General features: G+C 51.4%; 1 protein-coding gene across 23 annotated transcripts in view; it reads left to right on the top strand.

Moving 5' to 3' along the window:
- Positions 1 to 21,669, top strand: part of DYSF (dysferlin) — a 220,204-nt gene that overhangs the window by 79,109 nt on the left and 119,426 nt on the right. For 14 of the 23 annotated variants that reach the window (XM_061155676.1, XM_061155688.1, XM_061155686.1 and 11 more), the window contains 9 exons: positions 2,703 to 2,771; positions 2,917 to 2,960; positions 6,316 to 6,398; positions 13,622 to 13,663; positions 15,235 to 15,350; positions 15,859 to 15,972; positions 17,434 to 17,611; positions 18,163 to 18,287; positions 20,182 to 20,288. In XM_061155676.1, the coding sequence (XP_061011659.1) occupies positions 2,703 to 2,771; positions 2,917 to 2,960; positions 6,316 to 6,398; positions 13,622 to 13,663; positions 15,235 to 15,350; positions 15,859 to 15,972; positions 17,434 to 17,611; positions 18,163 to 18,287; positions 20,182 to 20,288 (878 nt within the window). The remainder of the gene's footprint in view (positions 1 to 2,702; positions 2,772 to 2,916; positions 2,961 to 6,315; positions 6,399 to 13,621; positions 13,664 to 15,234; positions 15,351 to 15,858; positions 15,973 to 17,433; positions 17,612 to 18,162; positions 18,288 to 20,181; positions 20,289 to 21,669) is intronic. The other 9 variants (XM_061155683.1, XM_061155693.1, XM_061155690.1 and 6 more) reach the window with 1 other exon arrangement.

Consider the following 21,669-nt stretch of genomic DNA (forward strand, 5'->3'; position numbering starts at 1 on the left):
CTGTTGGCTGTGAGTTCAGTGTTAATAAACCCACAGTATATTGATATAAAGAGAAAGGTGTCTTGAAACAGAAACAGACATAAAACAAAGTTACTGGTCAGTTGACAAAAAAATGTTGTGCCAGAGGCTTGCAGGCCCCTAAGCCTGTGTTTCCCTTGGGAGCAGTGCTTCAGTATCCACTAGCTTGTGTTCTTGGTCACTTACAGAATGTGTAACTACTGCCGGAATAAGTCAACTCTAACTATGTGGTTTGGTAAACTGCTTTTGTTGTCTAACATTTCCTTAGGTTATTAAATAGTCTTTGAAGTAAATTTTTGCTATCTGCATAATATTTCATTAAATGAATATAACATGACATTTAAACTATTTTTGGATTTCTTTTTTTGGGGGGACTTTCCTCTTTCATGAACAACTCTGTGAGGAACATCGGCATATAGGAATCTTTGTCCACACTCTGCTTTTTCATAGGGAAGTTTCTAGAACCAGGTCAGAGGGCATGCTCATTGTTGAATATTTGATACAGATGGCCAAATGGCCTTCTATCGTGAAGGGAAGGAGAGTGAAAAAAACAAAAAGGCACAGATGAGGAGGAGGAGGGGGGAGCTTGGTGCTGCCTTGCTAGGCGCGGGGAGAGGGGTGGGGGTGGCACGGCTTCTGGGCACTTCTAGGGCCCGAGGTCGTGCTGGCCTGTGGTGTGGTGGGGTGCCTGCTGGGGAGAAGGCCTGTGGCTCCCCAGGGGCAGGGCTTGGGGAGGGTGGGGACCACCTGTGTCTCTCATCCAGGGAGCTGAGGAGCGATGTTGGCAGGGTCTGTCTGCTGTGTCTGATGAGAAAGTCTTCCATTTCTTTCTGTTTCTCTTTTGTTATTTCAAAGTTTTGTTCATCTAAGTTTTGAATTAGGTAATACATTTGTTATGTACATCATATTCATTTATCATCTATCATGAAAACTCTACCTCTCACCCTGCACTTGTCCAGCCGTCCTCCGGTCATCTCCTCCCTTGCACAGGATATCATTGTTAGTTTCTTTTGCATCATTCCGGCTTCATTATGTGCATGCCACATGTCTGACCATAAATTCTTACCTTTACCCCTTTAACACACATGGTTGCACATTATACTTACTGCTTTGCACCTTGGTTTTTTTTTTCACTTAATAATACACCTCAAAAGTTGTTTCATACCATAGAGTGGTCCTCATTCTTCCAGAGCTGCATCGTGCTCCATTCTGCGGACAGACCGTACTTTATCCAACCTGTCCTCTGTCGGTGGACACGTGGGTTGTTCCAGGCCCTCCCTAATTGGAGTCATGCTGCAGAGAATAATCTCAGCCACATGTTATTCTGCACATGTGCAAGTATTTCTGTAGGATAATGTCTAGAGGCAGAACTGGTAGGTCACAGGGTATCTGCATTTTTAATTTTGAAAGGGAGTGGCCAATTGCCCTTTGGAGAGGTTGAGTTGTTCTCTCCCCACCAACAAAATCTGAGCAAGCAGTTTCCCATTGCCTTGCCAAGACAGGGCTGACAGGCTTTAGAGGTTTTTATGACTCTTGATAGATGAGACACGGTATCTCATTCGTTTTGTTTGTGTTTCTTCAATTCTGAGGGAGATGGCACATCATTCTGTGTGCTTTTACAGCCCTTGGTGTACCCACTCCTGAGAACTGTGAGTCCCACTCTGCCTTTTGTTTCATCTAATTGTTGGTTTCTCTTCTTCCCTTACTCCTTTCTTTGCTCACACAAGGGCCAAATCCTGGCACCCATCCCTACCCCCAGACTTTGCCTGGGCCCTTCTCACAGGGAGGAGGGGACGATGGGCATGGGGCGATACTGGCTGGACCAGGGATGAAGAAAGAGTCCTGGCCCCTGGGGAAGCCACACTCTCATTTGATGGAGATTCTTGTCAGTTGCTCACTAGAGGAGATAATTATGTAAATGCTTCGCACAATCAGGGCCCACAGTCAGTGCTCTGAGGAAGGCTGCTCCTTATTTCCGTGTGTAGGACACACACACCTTCCAGCATCTGAAACAGAGCCTTCGCCCACTGCCCTGCGTTGGTACAGGATGCCCTGGGCTGGCATCGGTGCTTCCCTGGGGACTCCCAGGGCAGAGCTGCTGGGTTGGATCCAGTTCTCACCTCCGCTAGCTTACTTGTTGTGGAAAGCCCAGTCTTTCGAGCAGGGCCGATGGGAGGCAAACTGTGGCCTATGAGGTTTGTATCTTAGCTGAATTTTCATCTTTCTCTCAGAATACTGGTGTATGGCCCCCTGCCCAGCCCTTCTTCCTCTCCCCCTCCCCAGCGCTCACAGCCTTCCGAAGGGGCAGGTGATGTGGGCTGATGAGCAAAGGGGATTGCCTCAGATGCTAGGACTCCTGGCCATACTTAGGGTCATGGCCATAATGGGAGGGAAAGGAAGGGAACTTCCAGCCAGAGGTATGAGATAAGGGAGAGGGTTGTGACTTTCAAATAATCTGTCGCTCCCTCCATGCCCCCGTGGGTCTGACCTACCACTGAGCCTTATCTGTGGAAAGGTTCCTGGTGTCTGAGCCCACTGCGTCAGGTTCCATAGCCCCCAGGGCCTTCTGCCCAGCCCGGAGGGTGGTCAGCGTGGCCGACGATGGCAGTTGGTTGGTGTGGTGGTCCCCAGGGGTACCCAGAGTCCCCTCAAAGTTCCATTCAGCCAGCCTCTGTGTCTTCTAGCTCTGCAGCAGGATCCTGGAGAAGACAGCCAATCCTCAGTGGAACCAGAGCGTCACACTGCCTGCCATGGTGAGCCTCACCTCCACGAGCCAGGGCTCCCAGCCTCCCACTCCCAGGAGGCCCGGGCTCCCAGCCTTCCTGGCTCCCACCTGCATCCCAGACTTCCACTTCTGCAGAAGGACTCCACCCCAACATCTCTCTCTTCCCTCCTTAGTTTCCCTCCATGTGTGAGAAAATGAGGATTCGTGTCATAGACTGGTGAGTCCTGCATCTGGGGATCTTTAGAGGTGGCTGTGGTCAGGGGTCCCTGGGTCCTGCGGTTTCCTTTCGTTTGGTCTGCATGCAGCAGGGGAGTCTGTTTCAGGTGAGACTTTCACAGGGAGGCCGGAGAAGGAGACAGCATGGGCTGTTGGGCCGCTTACTCGCAGCGGGTTGGGACGGCTCCAAGAACCAGAGATCCCTGGGGCCAGAAGGGCCCAGGGAGCCTTCCTAGGGGATGTGGGGTTTGGGGAAGTTCGAGATGAAGGCATCCTAACGAAGAGATGGATCATAGGCAGAGGCGAGGAGGTTGGATAGAGCAGAGCTTGCAGGAGGGTGGACTGAGGTGCCTCAAGGGTTGGTAGGATGGAACAGATCTCCAGGCTGGGGAAGGGGCCAGGCTGCCCACGCAGGGGAGTAGCCACAGGGCCATCTTCAAAAATTAGTATCTAACTCTTGTGAGTGTGTGCTCCAGACCCTCTGCCCGGGGAGCTCTTTACATGCCTGTCTCACCTGATGCTCAGCTCGACTCTGGGTATGGCCCGACCTTACAGACGAGGGAGCATGTTTGAATAAGTGCTTGGGGGGACAGCTGGAAGCAGCTGAGACCAGGCTCGAACTCAAGCCTGTGCTTCGCCACCGGGCTGTGCGCTGAGGTGCCCTGTCCCACACCGAGGGCTGCAGGGGTCCCCACGCGCCATCTCTAGGACCTTCCCTACACCAGGCTTTCCCCAAAGAGAGAGCTGTCCTTTCTCTGCCCCCAGAAAGTCTTGGCCGTGCGGTTCCCAGCGTGTTGTCCTTTGGTCTTCGGCCCATGTCACCCCCAGCCAGGAGGATAATGAGAGACTGGCGAAAACCCCCAGGCCACAGAGTCATTAAAGTGTGCGCCAGGTCCCCAGCCTGAGAGAGAGCAGCTTGTGAGAATTAGAGGAGAGGAAGGGAGTGTGCGGAGGGCCCGGAGGGAGCGGCCTCTGGGGCCCTGACCGCCGGTATGCGCTGTGGGAGGCGGTCTGGGGCGAGGAGCTCTGCGTCCACAGAGCGTCCCTTCACCTCGCCGCGTGCGCCCGGGGTGCAGGTCTGTGTGCGGCAGTGTGAGCAAATGCACGCGGGCGCCGTGACCCCTGTGTTGCGGATGGGCCCTGCCCGAGTCCCTGTGAGCTGTGTGAGGCTCCGGCATACTGTACAATCCAAACACATTACGGAATCTGGTGGTTGCCTCTCTGGTTTAGGTTGAAGTGGCATTTTTATTGTGAGTCTATTTTCAGACTTGCTGTATTTTCCAAAAGCAACCCCAAGCCCCAAAACCCAACTCTTGGCCAGAAATCATTCTGCTGCTGCAAGTTCCTATCCAGAAAAGGGCTTTCTTCCCAGAAAACTCAGATAAATTTGTACTTTTACCTGAATCCTAGAAATACGATATGGTCCATATGGCCTTTTTCTCTGTAACTTAATCTTCCATTCGGTTCTTAAAGAATTCTTTTCATTAAAAAACAAAACCCCCCAAACTACCCCCTCCTCCTCAAAAAAACCTGACTCAAAACCTCTCTTTCCATTCTGTTTCCCATCTCACCAGATTCAGGAGAGCCCGGAGGTCAGACATCCTATTTTGCTCCAAGAGCTACTGGTCTTCTCTAGGGTTTGGTCGTGAAGGCAGTTTAAAAGTGTCGTCAACTGTCAATTGTCTGGTGTTGATACTCTCATTGTAAAACGTTTAAAGGACTCTTTACTTCCCGGTTCCTATTAGCGTCAGTCACCAGGAAAAGTGATACAGATCTGTGCTGACAATTCACTCTTCCTAACATAGCCCCCGCCCTGATACAAAACTTTAAAGCTTAATCACCTCCCTGGGAAATACAGGGAGGAAGGGAGGGAGCAGCAAAGATCTGGTGTCTCATCGCTGTAAGATTTAAAAGAAAAATGACATCACCATGCTCAGGTGGGTCTTTCACCGTGTAGCACCTGGATGTCGTCTCCTGAAGCCGCCTGTGGCCAAGGGATGCACAGCAGGAAGAGAGGGCTGCTGGGCTCCAAGAAAAGGGAAGATGCACATGGGGAACCTTCTGGAAGGAGACAGAGTGCCAAGACTGCCCCTCCAGTCTTGGCACTGTGATGTTTTTGGACCGGAAACGTCTTTGCAGTGAGAGACTGTCCTGTGCATTGTAGGGTGTTTGGCTACAATCACAGTCTCTCTCTGTGGCTCCCCTCTATACCAAATATGTTTCCAGTTGCCAAATGTCCTGGGGTCAAAAATCTCTGGATTGAGAACTCTCGGCCTAGCCTAACAGGGAAGCAGCAGGTTTCTGCAGGCACGGCTCTGATTTCCCCATAAGGCATATCTTGCTCAAGTCCCACCCTTGTCATCCTGCCTACCTCAGCTTCTTCATCTAAACTGGGGCTAACTGGAGAACCTGCCTCAGAATCCTGCCTCAGGATTAAACAAGCCAAGTCCCGTGACAGTTTTAGCACAGGGCTTGGCCCTCAGGAGGTGCCCAGCAAAAGGTGCCCAGCCGTTACTATATATGGTTGTCAAGGGGGCAGGTGTGGGGCAGAGGAGGGGTCTGCACAGAACGCTCAGTCCTGGAGCTTCCCCCATGGTCCCCTATGCTGGGTAGGAGGGGAGAGGCCTTCTTTGGGGAGGCAGGACGAGTCCCATTTTGTAGACAGAAGCCGTGTGGACCTTGGTGAGAGCACTGGGCCTGGAGTCAGGATACCAGTTTCTGTCCTGGCTCCTCACCTCCCTCCCAGGCTGACCTTGGGCAAGGACTTTGCGACTCTGAGCCTGTTTCCTTCCATCTGTGCAGTAGAGATTTAATAAAAATACCTCTTCCCCAAAGCCATTGTAAGGATCCTTGGCGATCAAGGAAGCTAAAAGTGCTTTGTCACACACGCAGTCAGATACAAAAAAGAGCTATGTATTAGCTACCCTAAGCTAATTAAGGCTGTGGGCTTCCTTGGAGAGAGAGTTTCTTCCTGGTCCCCTGAGTTTTCTCCTTGGTCTGGTATGTCTTAGCTCTCAGAGCCTTGCTCTCCCTGGCCTGGGGTCTGGCTCCCTGCGCGGCCTCCAGCTCCCCTGCACTGCCTCCTGCCTCAGGCCTCCTCCCTTTCAACCTGCAGCTGTGCCCACAGACCTCCAGCTTGGCTGTTGGGACGCTGATGCGCTGGGTCGCCCCCAGAGGAGTCTTGAGTAACACGTTCTTTCCAGTCTCTTTTCCCCAAACATTACTAGGCCTCCATAACATCCCTAGTGTGAAGACTGGGACCTCTAATGGTGCATAACTCTGGCCATTTCCTCCCTGGGTGGGCTGTGGCCTGCGAATCCCGCCCTTGCTCAGGCCCTTTCCGCCCCTTGCTCTAGGGACCGCCTCACCCACAATGATATTGTGGCCACCACCTACCTGAGTATGTCGAAGATCTCTGCCTCTGGAGGCGAGATAGAAGGTAAGTGCCTGTTCTGTGCTGCCCTCTGGCCGCCCGTGCTCTCCCCTGCTCCACGCCTCCTGTCTTACGCCTCTAGCTTTGAGAGTTTGCAGGAAAGGGAAGTCTGTAAGGTCTTCGTTGCCCATTTCCCAGGAAGAAGGGCTTTGGCCAGTGAGAGAGATGGGCTTGTGTTTAGGACTGGCCTCACCTTGGAAGGTGGGTACACCATCAAATGGTCTAGAGAGGATCCATTCCTGCAGATGATCTTGGTGTCTGTGGCCACACCATCCACTGGGTTCTATGTTGGCTGACTAGCTGTTTTCTAGCAGTTCCTATTTTGAAATGGCTTTCATTGGTCTGTTAGAAAGTAGCGCGTGATCATTTTGTACAATTTAAAAGAGATAATCTGAAAGAACAATATACGAATTTCCTCACAAAATTATCCATTAGCCTCTCTTCCCAGACAAGAGGTAAATATTAATATTCTGGGACCTGTTTGTGTATATGTGTGTACATGATAAACAATGTTTTGAACAATTTTTAATTGTTTTGACAATTGCTTTTTGTCACTTGGCAATATAACATAGACGTTTATTCATGCTATTAAATATTCTTCTACAATATGGTGAACGTGCCATAGACCACATTAACTAAATGTTGAGTATTTAGGTGTTTTCTAATTTTTCCATGTTATAAGCAGCTAACTTGATATTGAGTGTTTTTGTAGCTGAATCTTTATGTAATTCCTGATTTTTCTTTTGTATAAATGCCTAGAAGTGGAATTGCTGTGTCAAAAGATTTTGAAGCTTTTGGTGTATATAAAAATTGCCCCACAAAACGACTGGCCTCATTTACACTCTAATCTCTCAAGCTTATTTTGCTGCATCCTTATCAACACAGAGCAAGATAATGATATTTTTAAAGAACTTTGTCAATTTATTGGGTGCATTTCATTGTTGCCTTAATTTTATTTCATTTATATCTGGTAAAGTTGACCAATGTAAATTTTAAAATATTTAATAATCATCTTACATTTACAAATTATATATTTTTAAGCAAATTATATATATTTATATACTTTAAAATTTAGTCTCCTGTAAATTGCCTATTCATGCTTTTGTCCACATTTTTGATGGCATGTTTGTCTTTTTCTCATTGTTTTTTAAGAGTTCTGTATGTATATGGAGGTTAACTTTCTCCTGTCATCTATGTTGTAAATAATTTTTGTCAATTTTATTTTATCATGTAATAGCTTTTAACTGTTAAATTTAAAAATTTTACATAGCCAAATATATTAATCTTTTCCTTAGTGAATTAGGCAAGGGTTTAACATTACTTTAAAAAAATTGTTCTTTGGTGATACCAACACTATATATTGAATAATCTTTCCCCTACATTTTGAAATGCCACTTTTATCCCCTACTAAATTCCTAAATGTGTTCTTGGTCCTATTTCTTGATTTTCTATTATCTTTAATTGGTATGTCTGCTTATTATTTCTTAGGTTTTGGTATCTGGGCTGTGCTGGCTCTGTAAAATTAATTGGAAAGATTTAAAGTCTTTTCTAACATCTGGAACAGTTTATATAACATAAGAATATAGTCTTTTGAGGGTTTGAAAGAATTCACCCATAAAACCATATGGGCTGGGTGCCCTTTTTGAGTGGGTGTTGCACTAGCTCTTTAAAACCTTTTCAGTTTCTCCTGTGATCATTGGTATTTTTAGTTTGTTACTTTTACTACAGTTAATTTTGATAATCTACATTTTTCTAGAAAAATATTTATTACGTGGAGGTCTTCTAATTTTTTTATAGTGTTGTGCAGAGCAATATTTTATGATTTAAACAATTCTCTCTACTTTCTTATTTCTAATGATATGTGTTTGAATTTTCTTTTTTCTTGATTAGTCTTAGAAGTTTTTCTTTCTCCTTACTGTATTGAAATTTTCAAAGAAAATTTTTTGGGCTTAGACATGAGTTCTAACGGGCTTCCCAGCTGTGCAATAGTAAAGAATCCATCTGCCAATGCAGAAGACACAAGAGACTTGGGTTTGATGCCTGAGTCAGGAAGATCCTCTGGAGTAGGAAATGTCAACCCACCCCAGTATTCTTGCTGGGAGAATTCCATGGACAGGGGAGCCTGGCAGGCTGTATTTCACGGGGGTCGCATAGAGTTGGACACATCTGGTGACTGCACATGCACACGTTAGTTTTAATATTTTCTAATGTTTTATCCTCTCATCTTTTAAATCGTTTCTTTAGCTCTCTTTAGACATATTTTGTTGTTTCCTTTTTAACTTTCTAATGGTGTGCTGAGTTGCTCAGTCATATTTGACTCTTTGTGACCCCTTGGACTACAGCCCATCACGGTCCTCTGTTCATAAGGATTCTCCTGGCAAGAATACTGGAGTGGGTGGCCATGCCCTCCTCCAGGGCATCTTCCCAACCCAGGGATCGAACCCAGGTCTCCTGATTGTAGGTGGATTCTTTGCTGTCTGAGCCACCCGGGAAACCCAACTTTCTAGTTAACTTGTGTTTATTTTCAGTATTTCTTATTTAAGTAATGGAAGTATGGTTTCTGCCACATATGTCATGCTTTTGGCCTTCAGCAAATCCCAAGGTTGTATTTATCTCTATTTTTTACTTTTATTTTTTACATTTAGATATTTAATCTATTTTGAGCTTCTTTTGATGCGTTTTCTGAGAGCAGTTTGATTTGATTCCTTTATAGATAGTTTTTCTTTTTTCTGGCTTGTAGGAATGTCTCTTTTTACTTATAGTTTAAAAAATTATTTTGATCTGTCTAGGAGCAGGACTCTTGAATTTTGTCTGAGGCACAGTGAATTCTTAAATCTGAGTTGAGGAATGATTTCATCTACTCTAATATTGTTGTCTGAGCAGCTGAAGGCATGGTGTGGGGTGGGATGAGAGCTGTTCTGGAGCCAGGGGGCTCCAAGAGAGTTGCTCCAGTCTCCTCCCACCAGTCCCAACCTTGTAAGGTCCTTGCAAAGTCTCACTAGACTATAAATGTCACATTCTGGAACACAATAAACCCTAAAGTAATGTTGCTCTTTAGTATCATGATTATTGGCTTTCTGCATCCCTATTCTGATTCCCCCCCCCCGCCCCCCCGTACCAATTCTGCTTTTTACTGCTTCCCATGTGGTTTAAAATTGACTATTGCATTTTCAGTTTCTTGTCATGCTTTCTTTTCCCTCTGTCTTTCCTTTTATATTTTCCTTTTCCTCTTTGTTCTCTCCCCCATTTTATTTTGTTCCACAAAAGCTATGTCTTCCTGCACTCTCCTGAGGATTCCAAATCATTTCTTGAGAGTTCAAGGTGAACACCCTCCTGAATTTTACAGACGCTGTTTCCTCCCTATTTCCCTATCCTGGTTGGCTCTCTGTTTTTCCTCTCCCCTTGTGTTCACTCTCACACTCTCACAAGATCTGGCCAGTGTTGGCGTCTTTCCACAGACAGGATGTGTGGGTCTCCGTCCATCCATCTTCTCAGATCTTTATCTGGAGGTCAGGTTAGCGTGCCTAGTTTCTGGCAGATTCCACCTAACAGTTTTGAGGCTGACCAGTCTCTTCTAGATTCTCTGAAACATTAAAAAAATATATATATACAAGTAAAAAATTCTACAGTGAACTTCCAGTTTGCCTCCCGATGCGTTAACATCTAGCTGCTCTCTGCCATGCTCATTTCATCACTGACACTTGTAATTGTTGGAATATACCAAAACTCCTTCCCAGAAACCCCTGCGATAAGGGTCTCTCCTGCCCCAGCCCCTCCCCGTCCTGACTGTGGGAACCGCTGGTCCCAGGACGCGGTCCTCCTGCAATTGCTGTGCTGATAGTTGGATGTAGAGGTAGAAAGATGGGAAGTGAGGGCAGTGTATCACGGAGGTGGGTGGGAGAGACACTGTTCTAGGCTCCTCATGGATCAGAATTCCTGCATGGAAGGAACCTCTTCTCCAGTTTGCTGACCAGTGCTGTCCCGGTCTCTGAGTCCAAGGGCAAATGTTGGTAGAGGCACAAACTGCCTTTCTGACTGTTTTCCAGCAGCCACTGTCTCACGAGGCTACAGCTCTGCCTGCTGGCAGCCACCCGAGGGAGAGTTTAGATGCCTGTGCCCCCATCCATCTTCACGTCTGCTGGTGGTGTTGACCTTGCTCTTTTCCGGGGTCATCATGAATATTTGAATGGGAATGTGAGAAAGAGATTTATTTGGTCACTAGATGGCGCTCAAGCCATGGCCAACCCATTGTGGTTCATGGACCACAGGCTCCCACAGTTTGTTTTGGACGTAAATGCGAATCTTCTTGTCATCAGCTAACCAGTTTTAAATACAGTTAAATAGCTTGATCTCTGTAGCAACAAAACAGTTAGACTTATTGCTCAAACTGGAGCCGTTCTCAAGCTCTTTCTAGGCCTGGAAGGTTAGCCCGTGCCTGCCTCCCTGCCAAGCGTCTCCCACTTGTCCTGAGGCCACCTCTGAATGTCCCTCCAACTTTGAGCTCTTTTTGTTTTTCTCCACCCTAGGATGTTCTAGAATATCTGGGTGATGCGTGGCCCTTGGTTTTTCCCACTACTCTCAAAGCTCAAACTAAACCAAACTATAAAAATGGATTCTTTCTCTATGTTCTCCAGCCTCACAGTTCACCAGATTATTTGATCCAACCAGGAGTTTTTGTTTTCGTGTTTTTGTTTTTATTTCCAGCTAGGACAGGACCTAACACTAGCCTCTTAAGCACTTCTGCCCACAAGTTTGCCTGGGCACACTTAAGTATTCCTTGGACCCTGTGCTCCAAAGCATTTAGTAAAAAATTTGTTTTTTTTAATGAGGAGTGCTTTCCTGAGAAGCCTCAGTCCTTTTGAAAGGTAGCAGGCACACGAGCCCCATGAAACTGACACAAATTCTTTTATAACTTTGTACATATGAAAACATGCTACATAAATAGCACTCAGGCAGTTTTTTCCACGGCTACGAAATCCAAAGTTCGTTTCTTTTTGTCTTTGGAACACAGATGATGAGGATTTCCCAGCAGTTCTTGGTTTCTCCTCCTGCCTGGCGCGGGCTGGAGTCAGGCAGCCAAGCCGTGGGCGTGGGAGATGTGCTGAGAGGCAGGGGGAGCGGCTGGGCTGGCTGCAGGTAGTGGCCTCAGATGCTCCAGGAGAAGGGGGTCCTGAGCTGGGAGGGCCTGCCCTGTACTTCCGCAGGTGAGGGAGCTGGGCTGGGCTGCTCAGGCCACAAAACTGGGAGTGTTCATCTGTGTTTTGAGGCTTCCCCAGCCCCTATTCCTTGGGCTTAGGGAAAACACACCAGAACACTTGTGTTTTGGCAGAAGAGTGGTGAGGACTAAATAGAGGCTTTGTCTTGGGTGGCTTCACTGATGACTCTGCCCTTGACTTTATGAGCTGTCTGCAGACACAAGCATGATCCTCACACCTGGAGACCTGTGACCCTGCCCCTGAATTGGGAGTCGTTGGCCTTAGCTGTCGGCAGGGCCCTGTCTTACCATGCCTCGTTCTGTGCCTGTTAGGTTTGTGGAACAAACCAATGAATGAATGAGGCAATTAGTGAAAAAGGCGTGGTTGAGAACCAGGCTGCTTGGCAGCCCCCTCGCTTGGTCCTTCCAGCCACCAGAGGCACGTGTTGCTCAGATGACCGGTGGGACTAGGGGCCAGCTGTGTCTGGGCTGGGCACTAGTTTGCAGCCAGAACGCAGAGTTGGTCTGTGGGTGGAAAGCTGTGTTTTCTTCTGCGAGAAGCACATGGGGGTCGGAACTATGACCTTGGCCTCATTAGCCCTAGATAACTGGCCGGGCCTGTTTGTAATCATTGGAAGGAGCTTAAAGTGGAAGCTGTTTCCTTCCGGAGGGCCCTGGTCGTGCTCTCCTGGGGGTGCAGCTGTGCTGGGTCGGTCCTCTGTGGTCGCTGAAACTCCCCTATGACCGGAGGCCTTGCTCCCCTCCTGATGAAAACCTATTCCTGTGGATATGAGAATGGCCGTGAATTATGGTTTATGCACTCTGACTCCTGCCGGCCGGCATTCCTAGCTGAGGCTGGCTGTGCGGAGCTGAGGGGCTGGGTCCCAGGGCCTCAGGCCCTGCTCATCCTCCATCCACCCTCTGTGCTCACTTGGTCAGCTCTGTCCTTGTATCCACGTTCCCTCTTCTCTACGCCCTTTCTTCCTGTGTCTCTGCTCATTCTTCCTTCCTGCCACAATGTTTTGCTCAGCTCTTGGCTCTTAATTTTGATCATGGAGCTATAGGAAAATAGCAATAGTATTATTTATTGAAGGAGACCAATAGGTAAAGGTGATCAGTGAATGAAAATAATTAGGTATTTCACCAAACACAGCCCCAGGTCAATCAGGACCCCACGCTGGGCCACACTTGGATGGTTGGAGGAGGAGACAGGGAAGGTCAGAGTGTGGCAAGAGGCAGAACCAGAGAGGACAGAGGAAGGAGACTGAGGACTGCATCCTTTGGGGGCCTCTTGTACTTGTCTTGAAGTGAAGTTGGAAGTCTACCAGAGCATCTCCTTCCTTGCTTCTCTTATTTCTAGGCACTCCTTACCTGTGTTTAGGGTACACCCAAGAGTAGAACCTCCAGCTCATGGACAGTATCTGGCACTGTGCTTCATTTGAAACAGCAGGTGCCAGAAGCCTCCCAGTGCCTGCAGTTGTGAAAATGCAACATGGTGCCCTTGGTGGTAATTCTACAAATGACCACTAGGTGGAGATCTTGTGCCTTGAAAAGCCTCCACTCCGTGCAGTCAATCTGCCTGGTGGTGGAACGCTGTGTGTGCCCGGCTCTGGCCCTTTCTCGATTCCCTCACCCTTTCTTTGCGTCTGTACTTTGTTTTCCCCTCTTATCTGGCTATAATATGGCAAAGCATTTTTTTTTTCTCTCTCCTGTGTTATTCCTTGGATGTATTGAGTCAAGTTTCTGGTCCAGTTTTCAATTGATAAACAGAACAGACAGCCCTGCAGGCAGACAGCGGCGCTCACGCCGGGGCACTGGGGCTGTGTCTGGCCGAGGGGGGTGCACCGATGACTTAGTGTGTGATACCTTCACAGCTGGGCTGGCCTTGGGATCTCGGCCCACATCTGTTTCCCGTCCAGGAGCTGTTTCCTTCTGTCTGTCTGCCAGCTGTCCATCTACAGTGCCCCGTTCACCTAATCGGTCCTCCACCCAGCCACGCCCATCCTAACCCCTCTTCCATTTCTTTACGCTTTAGAGGAGCCTGCAGGTGTGGTCAAGCCTCCTCCAGCCACAGACCGTACGTGCTCTCACCTCCGGGATGACGAGGGAGTGGGCCTTGAGGTTTTTACTGGAGGGGCAAGGGCGCTGGTTGTGGGGAAGTGTTCCATTTGCCTGTGGTGGGCTGGAGATTCCCCACCGCAATCCCCAAGCTTAACTTTGGCTGTTACCTCTCAACCACGGTGGAATATGTAAATTGTTGGGAACGCTTCAAAGAAAATTCCCTCCCACTCTCTAACCCCCTTGCCGAATGTGCCGGGCCTCGGAACTCAAATGAGTTCACGCTCTCGCTCTCTAGCAGGGTAGGGGGGTGGAGCAGGCAGGGGGTCCATGATGAGGGAGGGAAAGGGTGAGTCCTCTCAGGGACCGGGAGGGAGGAGGCCGGGGTGAGCTGAAAACTCTTGAAGTTGAAATTTGCAAGGTAAATTATAGGCAAGATGATTAGTATGAATAATTAGTCATGCTCACAACAGCTCCATCAGGTCTTTCACCCCCGTCCCCAAAGCCAGGGTGTGTGCTGAGGAGGAGTGATGCTGGGGCAGGGTTCTGGAGCAGGCATGCTCCTGCACCTAGCTGGGGATATCTTACTGCTCAGGGACGGGCTCAAGCCCCGGAACCCACCCCAGGGTCTGAGCACTCAGAGTCATCTCAGATAGGACCTGCTTCTGGGCCCCCCTCCCACCTTCGCCATTCTGGAAGGGGCCTCTTCCTCCTTCCTATGAGGAGGCACCCTGGCTTTTCAGGATTCTCAGAGTTTGGCCACTGAAGTCCCGTCCTAGGAAACTTGGCTGTCAGCTGGAAAGTCATGACATAAACAAAAGAGAGCCTTCAAAAAAAAAAAAAAAAGGATGGAAATGATGTGGAGGAAAGATTTTGTCTCATCATTAGTGTAATTTTCAAACTCTCCTCCAACTTGCTCCACTGAAAGATCCTTCTTTGCACAAAGTGGGGAAGAGGCGGAGATGCCAGGATGAGTCAAGGCTATTAGATGGTCTGTCTCAACTTCATAAGGATACAGGGGTGGAGGAGACATGTGCCTCGGGCTGCCCTGTGTGTGGGGTGACATCGAGTTGGGCCCCCTCCCTGGAGTCCAGGAGATGATGTCCCTGGTGACCAGGCTCTTGGGCCTTCTGTGTGCCTCCCCACAGGCTGGATGGCCTGAGACACAGATGGAAGGGCAGGGTGAGGAGGGGATGAGAGTGGGCTGGGAGGGGCGGGGCAATGAGCCCGAGCCCTAGCTTTGCATGCCGGCTGAGTGCATGGGCTTGAAGGTGAGACCACTGGGGTCATGCCTCTTTGCAGTCATGTGTTCCTTTTCATCTCTCGGCCTCAGCTTCCTCATCTATACAATGAGACTAATACAATACAAATGTCCATGTCTCGACATGGTGAGGATTAAAGTCCCGCAGGGGAGACAGCGGTAGCTCTCCTGGGGGTCACTATCCTTTATATGTTTGTGGGGGCTGCATCCTGTGCACGTGTGAGGCGCTGAGACCGGGGATGGGCTTGGCCTGAAGGTCGCAGGGGTGAGCGCTCGAAATCTCAGGTGGGCCAGCCCCTCTGATCTGCACCTGTGTCTGTGTCTCTCAGTGGATGACCATCTAGGCTTCCTCCCCACCTTCGGGCCCTGCTACATCAACCTCTATGGCAGCCCCAGGGAGTTCACTGGCTTCCCGGATCCCTATGCAGAGCTCAACACGGGCAAGGTGAGCCAGACAGGAACCCAGATCCTGGGGCCTGCCTGGGCGGTATCTGAGGTCAGCCTGGACTCCAAGGGCCTGGCGGTGCTTGAGCGGGCCCAGGGCCAGGCAGCCACCCGCTCAGAGACCCTCTTCTCCCTCCCAGACCCCTCTTGGCCCCTTCTTCCCTCCCATTCCTTTCTCTTTGCCTCTCCTTCAGGGCAAGCCTGATATCCCCTCCCCACCCCCACCCCCACCCCTGCTAATTTTCCTGGTCCCCAAGGGGCCCAGCTTCTGTCTGTCTCAAGTTTCATTCTCCCCTTGGTGAGGTTGGACCCTGGTGCTGACCATCAGGGTGGCATTTCCCTTGGACACTCTGGGCCACCGTTTCCTCATCTGCAGAGTGATGGGGGTGTGGCTCAGGGCCCTGCTGGTTTCCTGGGAGATGGGTGACCTCAGGGCCAGATGAGGCTCCTTCCCTTCCCCTTCTCCCCTCCATTGGCCCTGCTCCTGGTGACCCTACCTCCCCTCCCAGGGGGAAGGCGTGGCCTACCGAGGCCGGCTTCTGCTCTCCCTGGAGACCAAGCTGGTGGAGCACAGTGAACAGAAAGTGGAGGCTCTCTCTGCCGATGACATCCTTCGGGTGGAGGTGAGGGGCGTGGCCCTGGGAGGGGCCAGGAGGGCGGTGGCCAAGTGGGGCTGGTGGAGGAGGGCTCAGCTCCACCCACACTCACACGCCCTCACACCTCTGGGCCTCAGAGTAACCCAGCACCTGGTCTGCCTTCCTGAGGAATGTTCAGAGGCTCAAAGAAGATAAAAAGTGAAAAGTGTTCCTGAAATGAAAGTGTTAGTAGCTCAGTTGAGTCCGACTCTTTTCAACCCCATGGACTGTACCTCGCCAGGCTCCTCTGTCTATGGGATTCTCCAGCCAAGAGTACTGGAGTGGGTAGCCATGCCCTCCTCCAGGGGATCTTCCCAACCCAGGGATCGAACCCAAATCTTCTGCATCCCAGGCAGATTCTTTATTGTCTGAGCCAGAAGAAGATAAATAGAAGTGTTTTAAAGTCTAGAGCTTGATGCAAAATGAGAGGCTATTTTAAAATAGTAATAATGTAAGAATAGCTAACACTTATGAATCACTGTGTGTCAGACACAATGCTGATGATACTCCTGATGTCACTGAGTCCTCCCAGCACCCGCCAGGTGCCTGCTCTGAGCATCCCCATTTTACAGATGAGAACATTGAGGCTCAAATGTAGCAGAGCGGCAAGTGGTGGAACTGGGCCTTATTTCTAGGAGGCAGCTATGTGGAGTCCTCATGAGGGTTTATACTTTCTCATCCTGTAGTCAGTGGTGCCGGTTGAGTTCTGGCTTGTCCGCTTACCAGTTGTATCAGTTTTCCTATATGTAAAGTGGGAGTAGTAATTATACTCACCTCAAAAGATTGTTGTGAGAATGAAGTTTATTCATACCAGCATGCTAGGTGCTCAATAAGTGTTAGCTATTATCACTGTGTACTTCATCTAATAAACCAGTCATGTAACCTCTCTCCTCTCTGCCTTCCACAGAGGGGATCGTAAAGTCATCTTGGTTCAAGCCAGGATGTGTGGTTGAGTGCTGGCCATGTCCTCAGCCTGGTGTCTGATGCCCAGCAGGGACAATGGGGTTCATTCACCCCACACACGTAGCAGCCTGTGATGCTGCAGAGCTGGCCAGCGTGGTGGAGCTGAGTGGTGTGGAGTGGGTGTTCTGGGTGGGGGGACACAGTGGGTTACAGCCTTTGGCCCCTTCTCGAAAGGCAGAGGCAGGAGACCAGGCTTCCTGGGGTTGTGGTGCCTCCGCTGCTGGTTTGGATTAAGGAGCTCCATGACCTCGGAGGCGCAGACCTTAGTAGAGGAACACGGCCAAACACACAGGCCTGGAATGAGTTTGCTCAGTTACTGACCAAATCTGGGCTCTGGTGCAGAGCCGGAGCACTCGCCACCCACCCGTCCAGCCAGGATTTATTGGGTGCCAGGCTCAGCCAGGGCCTCCAGCCACGTGACCCCTCCCTGCACTGGTGTCCCTGTCCCTCCCCCCGTGACCCTGAGGCTGCCCTCTCTGCCCCCAGAAGTACCTCCGGAGGCGCAAGTACTCGCTCTTTGCCGCCTTCTACTCGGCCACCATGCTGCAGGACGTTGATGATGCCATCCAGTTCGAGGTCAGCATCGGAAACTATGGCAACAAGTTCGACACCACCTGCCTGCCGCTGGCCTCCACCACCCAGTACAGCCGGGCGGTCTTCGATGGTGAGGCCGGAGGCTGCATGCCTGGCACGGGACCCAGAACTCAGAGTAGGGGCCGAGCCCTAAATCCCATCCCCTGCGGAAAGCTTCTGGGGGCTCGCCCAAAGGCACACGGGGGGTGTGCCTGTGTCTGGGGGACCCCCTAGCCTGCTCCCCGATGTACTCCCTCCCCATGCTCATCTCCAGGTGCATCCCTCCTGCTGGGACCCATAGACTGGGCTCCTGACACCAGCAGTGGTCGGCCTTGATCTTGACCTTTGGTGACCACTCATTCCATGGTGGCTGTGGGGCTTTGCGTAGAGATTTTGGAGAGCGTGGGATTCCCAGGGCCCTTCTGACAGCCCCTCGGTTTTGATGTGCTAAGGAGTCCTAATGAGAGCAGCAGCTGTCTGTTCAGTGTGTGGAGGGAACTCTTAGCACCTTTTCCGGGCACTGGGGAATACAGGTCGTGCCACAGGTGTCTTAGTGGGGGGCAGGTGTCTGCATCCACCCCCTACCTCGGGCCCCCCACTCCTCTGCTCGGGGCTCAGCGCCAGGCCCTTGCGTCCTTCCAGGATGTCACTACTACTACCTACCCTGGGGCAACGTGAAGCCCGTGGTGGTGCTGTCTTCTTACTGGGAGGACATCAGCCACAGAGTCGAGGCTCAGAACCAGCTTCTCAGGATTGCCGACCAGCTGGTGAGTGGAAGCGGGCACCACCCACAGCACCCCATGCATGCACCCCTCCTGGCCCGCGGGTGTCTTCAGTCCTGCCTCCACCGGGGCCAAGCCTGCAGACCTCACCACGCCTGTGGTCCCTGTGTCCTGACCAGGCCAGGCCTACAGTCCTGCCCTGCTCAAGTCTGAGGTAGGAGATGGCACAGGGACACAGCTGAGAGAAACCCAGCTGCCAGCAGAGGACAGAGCCTGCAGCCATCCATCCACCCTTTCATTCATTCATCGAATGCCTTTGACTCTTAGCCCAGCAAGGGTTGTGCTGGAAACATCTAGCTAGAGGGTGGACGTGAACAGGATGCTGCCCCTGACTTCAGGGGTCAGCTTAGTAAAGGAGAAAGCAGGTTCATCCACCCTTCTCCTACAGAGGCTGACGTTTCAGTTCAGACGTTGCTCCAGGATTCCCTAGGGAGGGGGGCTCAGAGGCGAGAGGAGGCCAGTTAGCATCAGGCAAGCAACTCAGGGCGGCGAGGGTCTGCATCCAGTGAGGGGAGCTGGGAGCCGGTTAGGACGCCCTTGAGGGGGCCCAGGGGAGTGGCTTTGGGAGGGAGCTGACCTCAGGGAGAAATTGGAAGGAGTTGAGCTGCAAGGACTTGGCGGTCTGTTGGACTGGGGAGCAGGAGCTGTGAGGAGGGCCTCCAGTGGCTGGGAGCTGGGGAGAAGAGAGGGGCTGTGAGGTCAGGGGTGTGTCTTGTCCTGGATGTGGCTGGGGGTTACTGGTGGATGCTGGGATTTGCAGGCCTGGCGCTTTGCCAGAGAGCAGAGGAGAGTCAAAGTGGGCAGAGGGAAGAGGCCAAGGGCGGAAGATCCTGGTGGTGGCCCCTGGCCATTTCTGTGTGTGCACGGGGTGGAGGCTCACCCACGAGGTGTGTGGCCTGTGAGAACGGGGGGAGGCAGGTGTGGCCGTGCTTTGGGGGTCCACAAGGGGCAGCAGGGTAGAGGGCAGGGGGTTGAGAGGTTTGGACAGGTGGAGGAGGTGAGCGTGGTGAGGAGGGAAGGTGGAAAGGGAAGGAGGGAAGGGGGATTTTAGAATGACTGGGAAGGGTTGTTGGCCCCAGATGGGGACCGTGATGACCCACACTTTCCGAGACCCGCAGCTCTCTGGGAGGGAGGGACCAGTCCACACCCAGGTTTGGGAGAGCTCGGAGTCGATTTTGTGCAAGTCCAGCATCTTCTTGGCCATCTGTCCTCTGCCAGGCCATGCCTGGGAGACAGGGGCTGGCTGTGCCTTCCAGGGCCTGTCTGTCCGCAGCATGGTGGGCCCAGGGTGGAGCACAGGCTCAGGAAGGCAGAAGAGGTAGGCAAGGGGGTGGGGATGGGGGGGCAAGTCCTTGGCCTGAGGGTGACCTGTTGGGAGATCTGTCTCCCAGTTCGGGCCTGAGGCCTGGGGATGGAGCGCCCCCTGGAGGGGACCAGTTGCAATGGGGGCACCGGTAGGAGTTTGGGGAGGGAAGGCCGGCGATGGCAGGTTGTCTTTGAGCTCCCGAAGGAAGGAGAGTGGGGTCCTAGCCTGCTTGGGTCGTAAGGTTTGGAAAGGAGAGAGGGTGCCAGGTGGGAACTGGAGCTGGCTCCGAGCTCACTTACCTGTGAGACGTCAGACCTGGCTTGATGGGGCAGCGGAGAGCGAGATACACATGCGGGCAGGAGTCCCTGGTCTGGGAATTGGAACGCTTGGTGCAGGGAACCCTGGAAAATTCTTGAGCCACAACAGCCGCTGGCTTGGGGGTCCAAACTCTGCGTTCTTGGCTCTCCCTGTTCTTTCCTTTTTGGTTCAGGGGCTGGGCTGTGGTGACAGGACCTGGGGGTTGAGGGTCCGCCCCACGGTGACCTTCCTGACCCCAGCCCGCCCGTCCCACAGGAAGCCGGCCTGGAGCAGGTCCACTTGGCCCTGAAGGCTCAATGTTCCGACGAGGACGCTGACTCCCTGGTGGTTCAGCTGGTGGATGAGCTCATCGCAGGCTGCAGGTAGGGGGTGCCCGGCACCCACGCGACCTCCGCTTCTGGCTGGCTGGGCCCTTTCCCGGGAGTGTTCGTGTGTGGCGGTGAGCGACGGCACGTCTCCCCAGCCACGCTTGGCCAGCAGTCCAGCCCGTGCTGAGTCCAAAGGTGGTGGAGCCAGCGCGGGGAGTTGAAAAGGTGACATTTAGAGCAGGTCATAAATCTCCCTGCAGCAGCGGCAGCTGCAGGCCCGGGGCGGCCTGGCTCACCTGAATGGGATGCATTGTGTCTCTGATCCCCGACCTCCTATTTCCCTGATGGAATCTCCAGGAGGAGCAGGCTGGTGGGGGTGATGGCGCCCTCCTCCCCCTGGGGCCGTGTTGGGACCAGTGTTTCTGTTTAGCCTTCTATTGACATGGCTGATTGTCAGCTTCAGGAAAAGGGAGCCCCCAGGGTGAAGGAGAATGGGGGTCCAGGGCCCTGGTAGAAGGGGAAGCATCTGAACCTCTCCTCCACAGCTGGGTGATTTGGGGCTCACCACCCACCTGCTCTTAACCTTGGTTTCCTCATTTCAACCTGACATTAAGAATATTGTAACCGCTTTATAAGGTCACACAAGCAAAATGCCTGGCCCTTAGGAAGTATTTAATAAATGATAGCTGTGATTATTATTAAGAAGAAGAAGCACTGAGGAGACTTAGATTCTCATCCTGTTATCCACCTTTGTGGCTTTGTGCAACTTTACTTCTCTGGGCCTCAGTTTTCCCAGGTATTAAATGGACTTAATAATAGATAGCAGTCTTTTTTCTTACCATGGGATTAAGTGTGAATGTATGCAAATATATTCTACACCCTCCTCTAAATCGTCTCACCCCAGCCCCTGTGGAGTGTATGAGAAGTGCTGTGTGGCTGCCTGCCAGGGACCCTTCTGGTCCTTTGTACTCCAGGTAGGAAGCACGCATTTATCAGAAATGGCCCTGCGGCCTGCTGCCCAGATGGGTCATTCACTCCTTCTCCAGACTTTCCTGAGACCTGGCAGATTCCAAGTGAGGAACCTAAAGCACGTTACAAGGGTGCAGCTTCGACCCTCTCGGGGGTGACGAGGCAGAAGTGAGCAAATGAAGGAAGGTGTTGGGGGCTCGAGGCATGTGCCTTTGGAGCTCAGAGCAGGTGCATCTTATGCAAATCTATAGATGCTTCCTGGAGGCGGTGGTGCCCTAGAACCCTGGAGGGGAGGAGTCAGCCTTTGGGGAATGGACTTCTGGGCATGGGCGCAGGAGCCTGGGATGCCTGCTGCCTCCTGGGGGCTGTGAGGGGAGCTGCAGTCCTGATGGGACAGGCCTCCCGGGTTTGCTAAGGCAAGCCCAGAGCTGGGGGCAGTGGGGGTCCAGGGATTCCTGGGGTTCAG

This window comes from Dama dama, chromosome 11, assembly GCF_033118175.1.
Source record: "Dama dama isolate Ldn47 chromosome 11, ASM3311817v1, whole genome shotgun sequence".
NCBI lineage: Eukaryota > Metazoa > Chordata > Mammalia > Artiodactyla > Cervidae > Dama > Dama dama.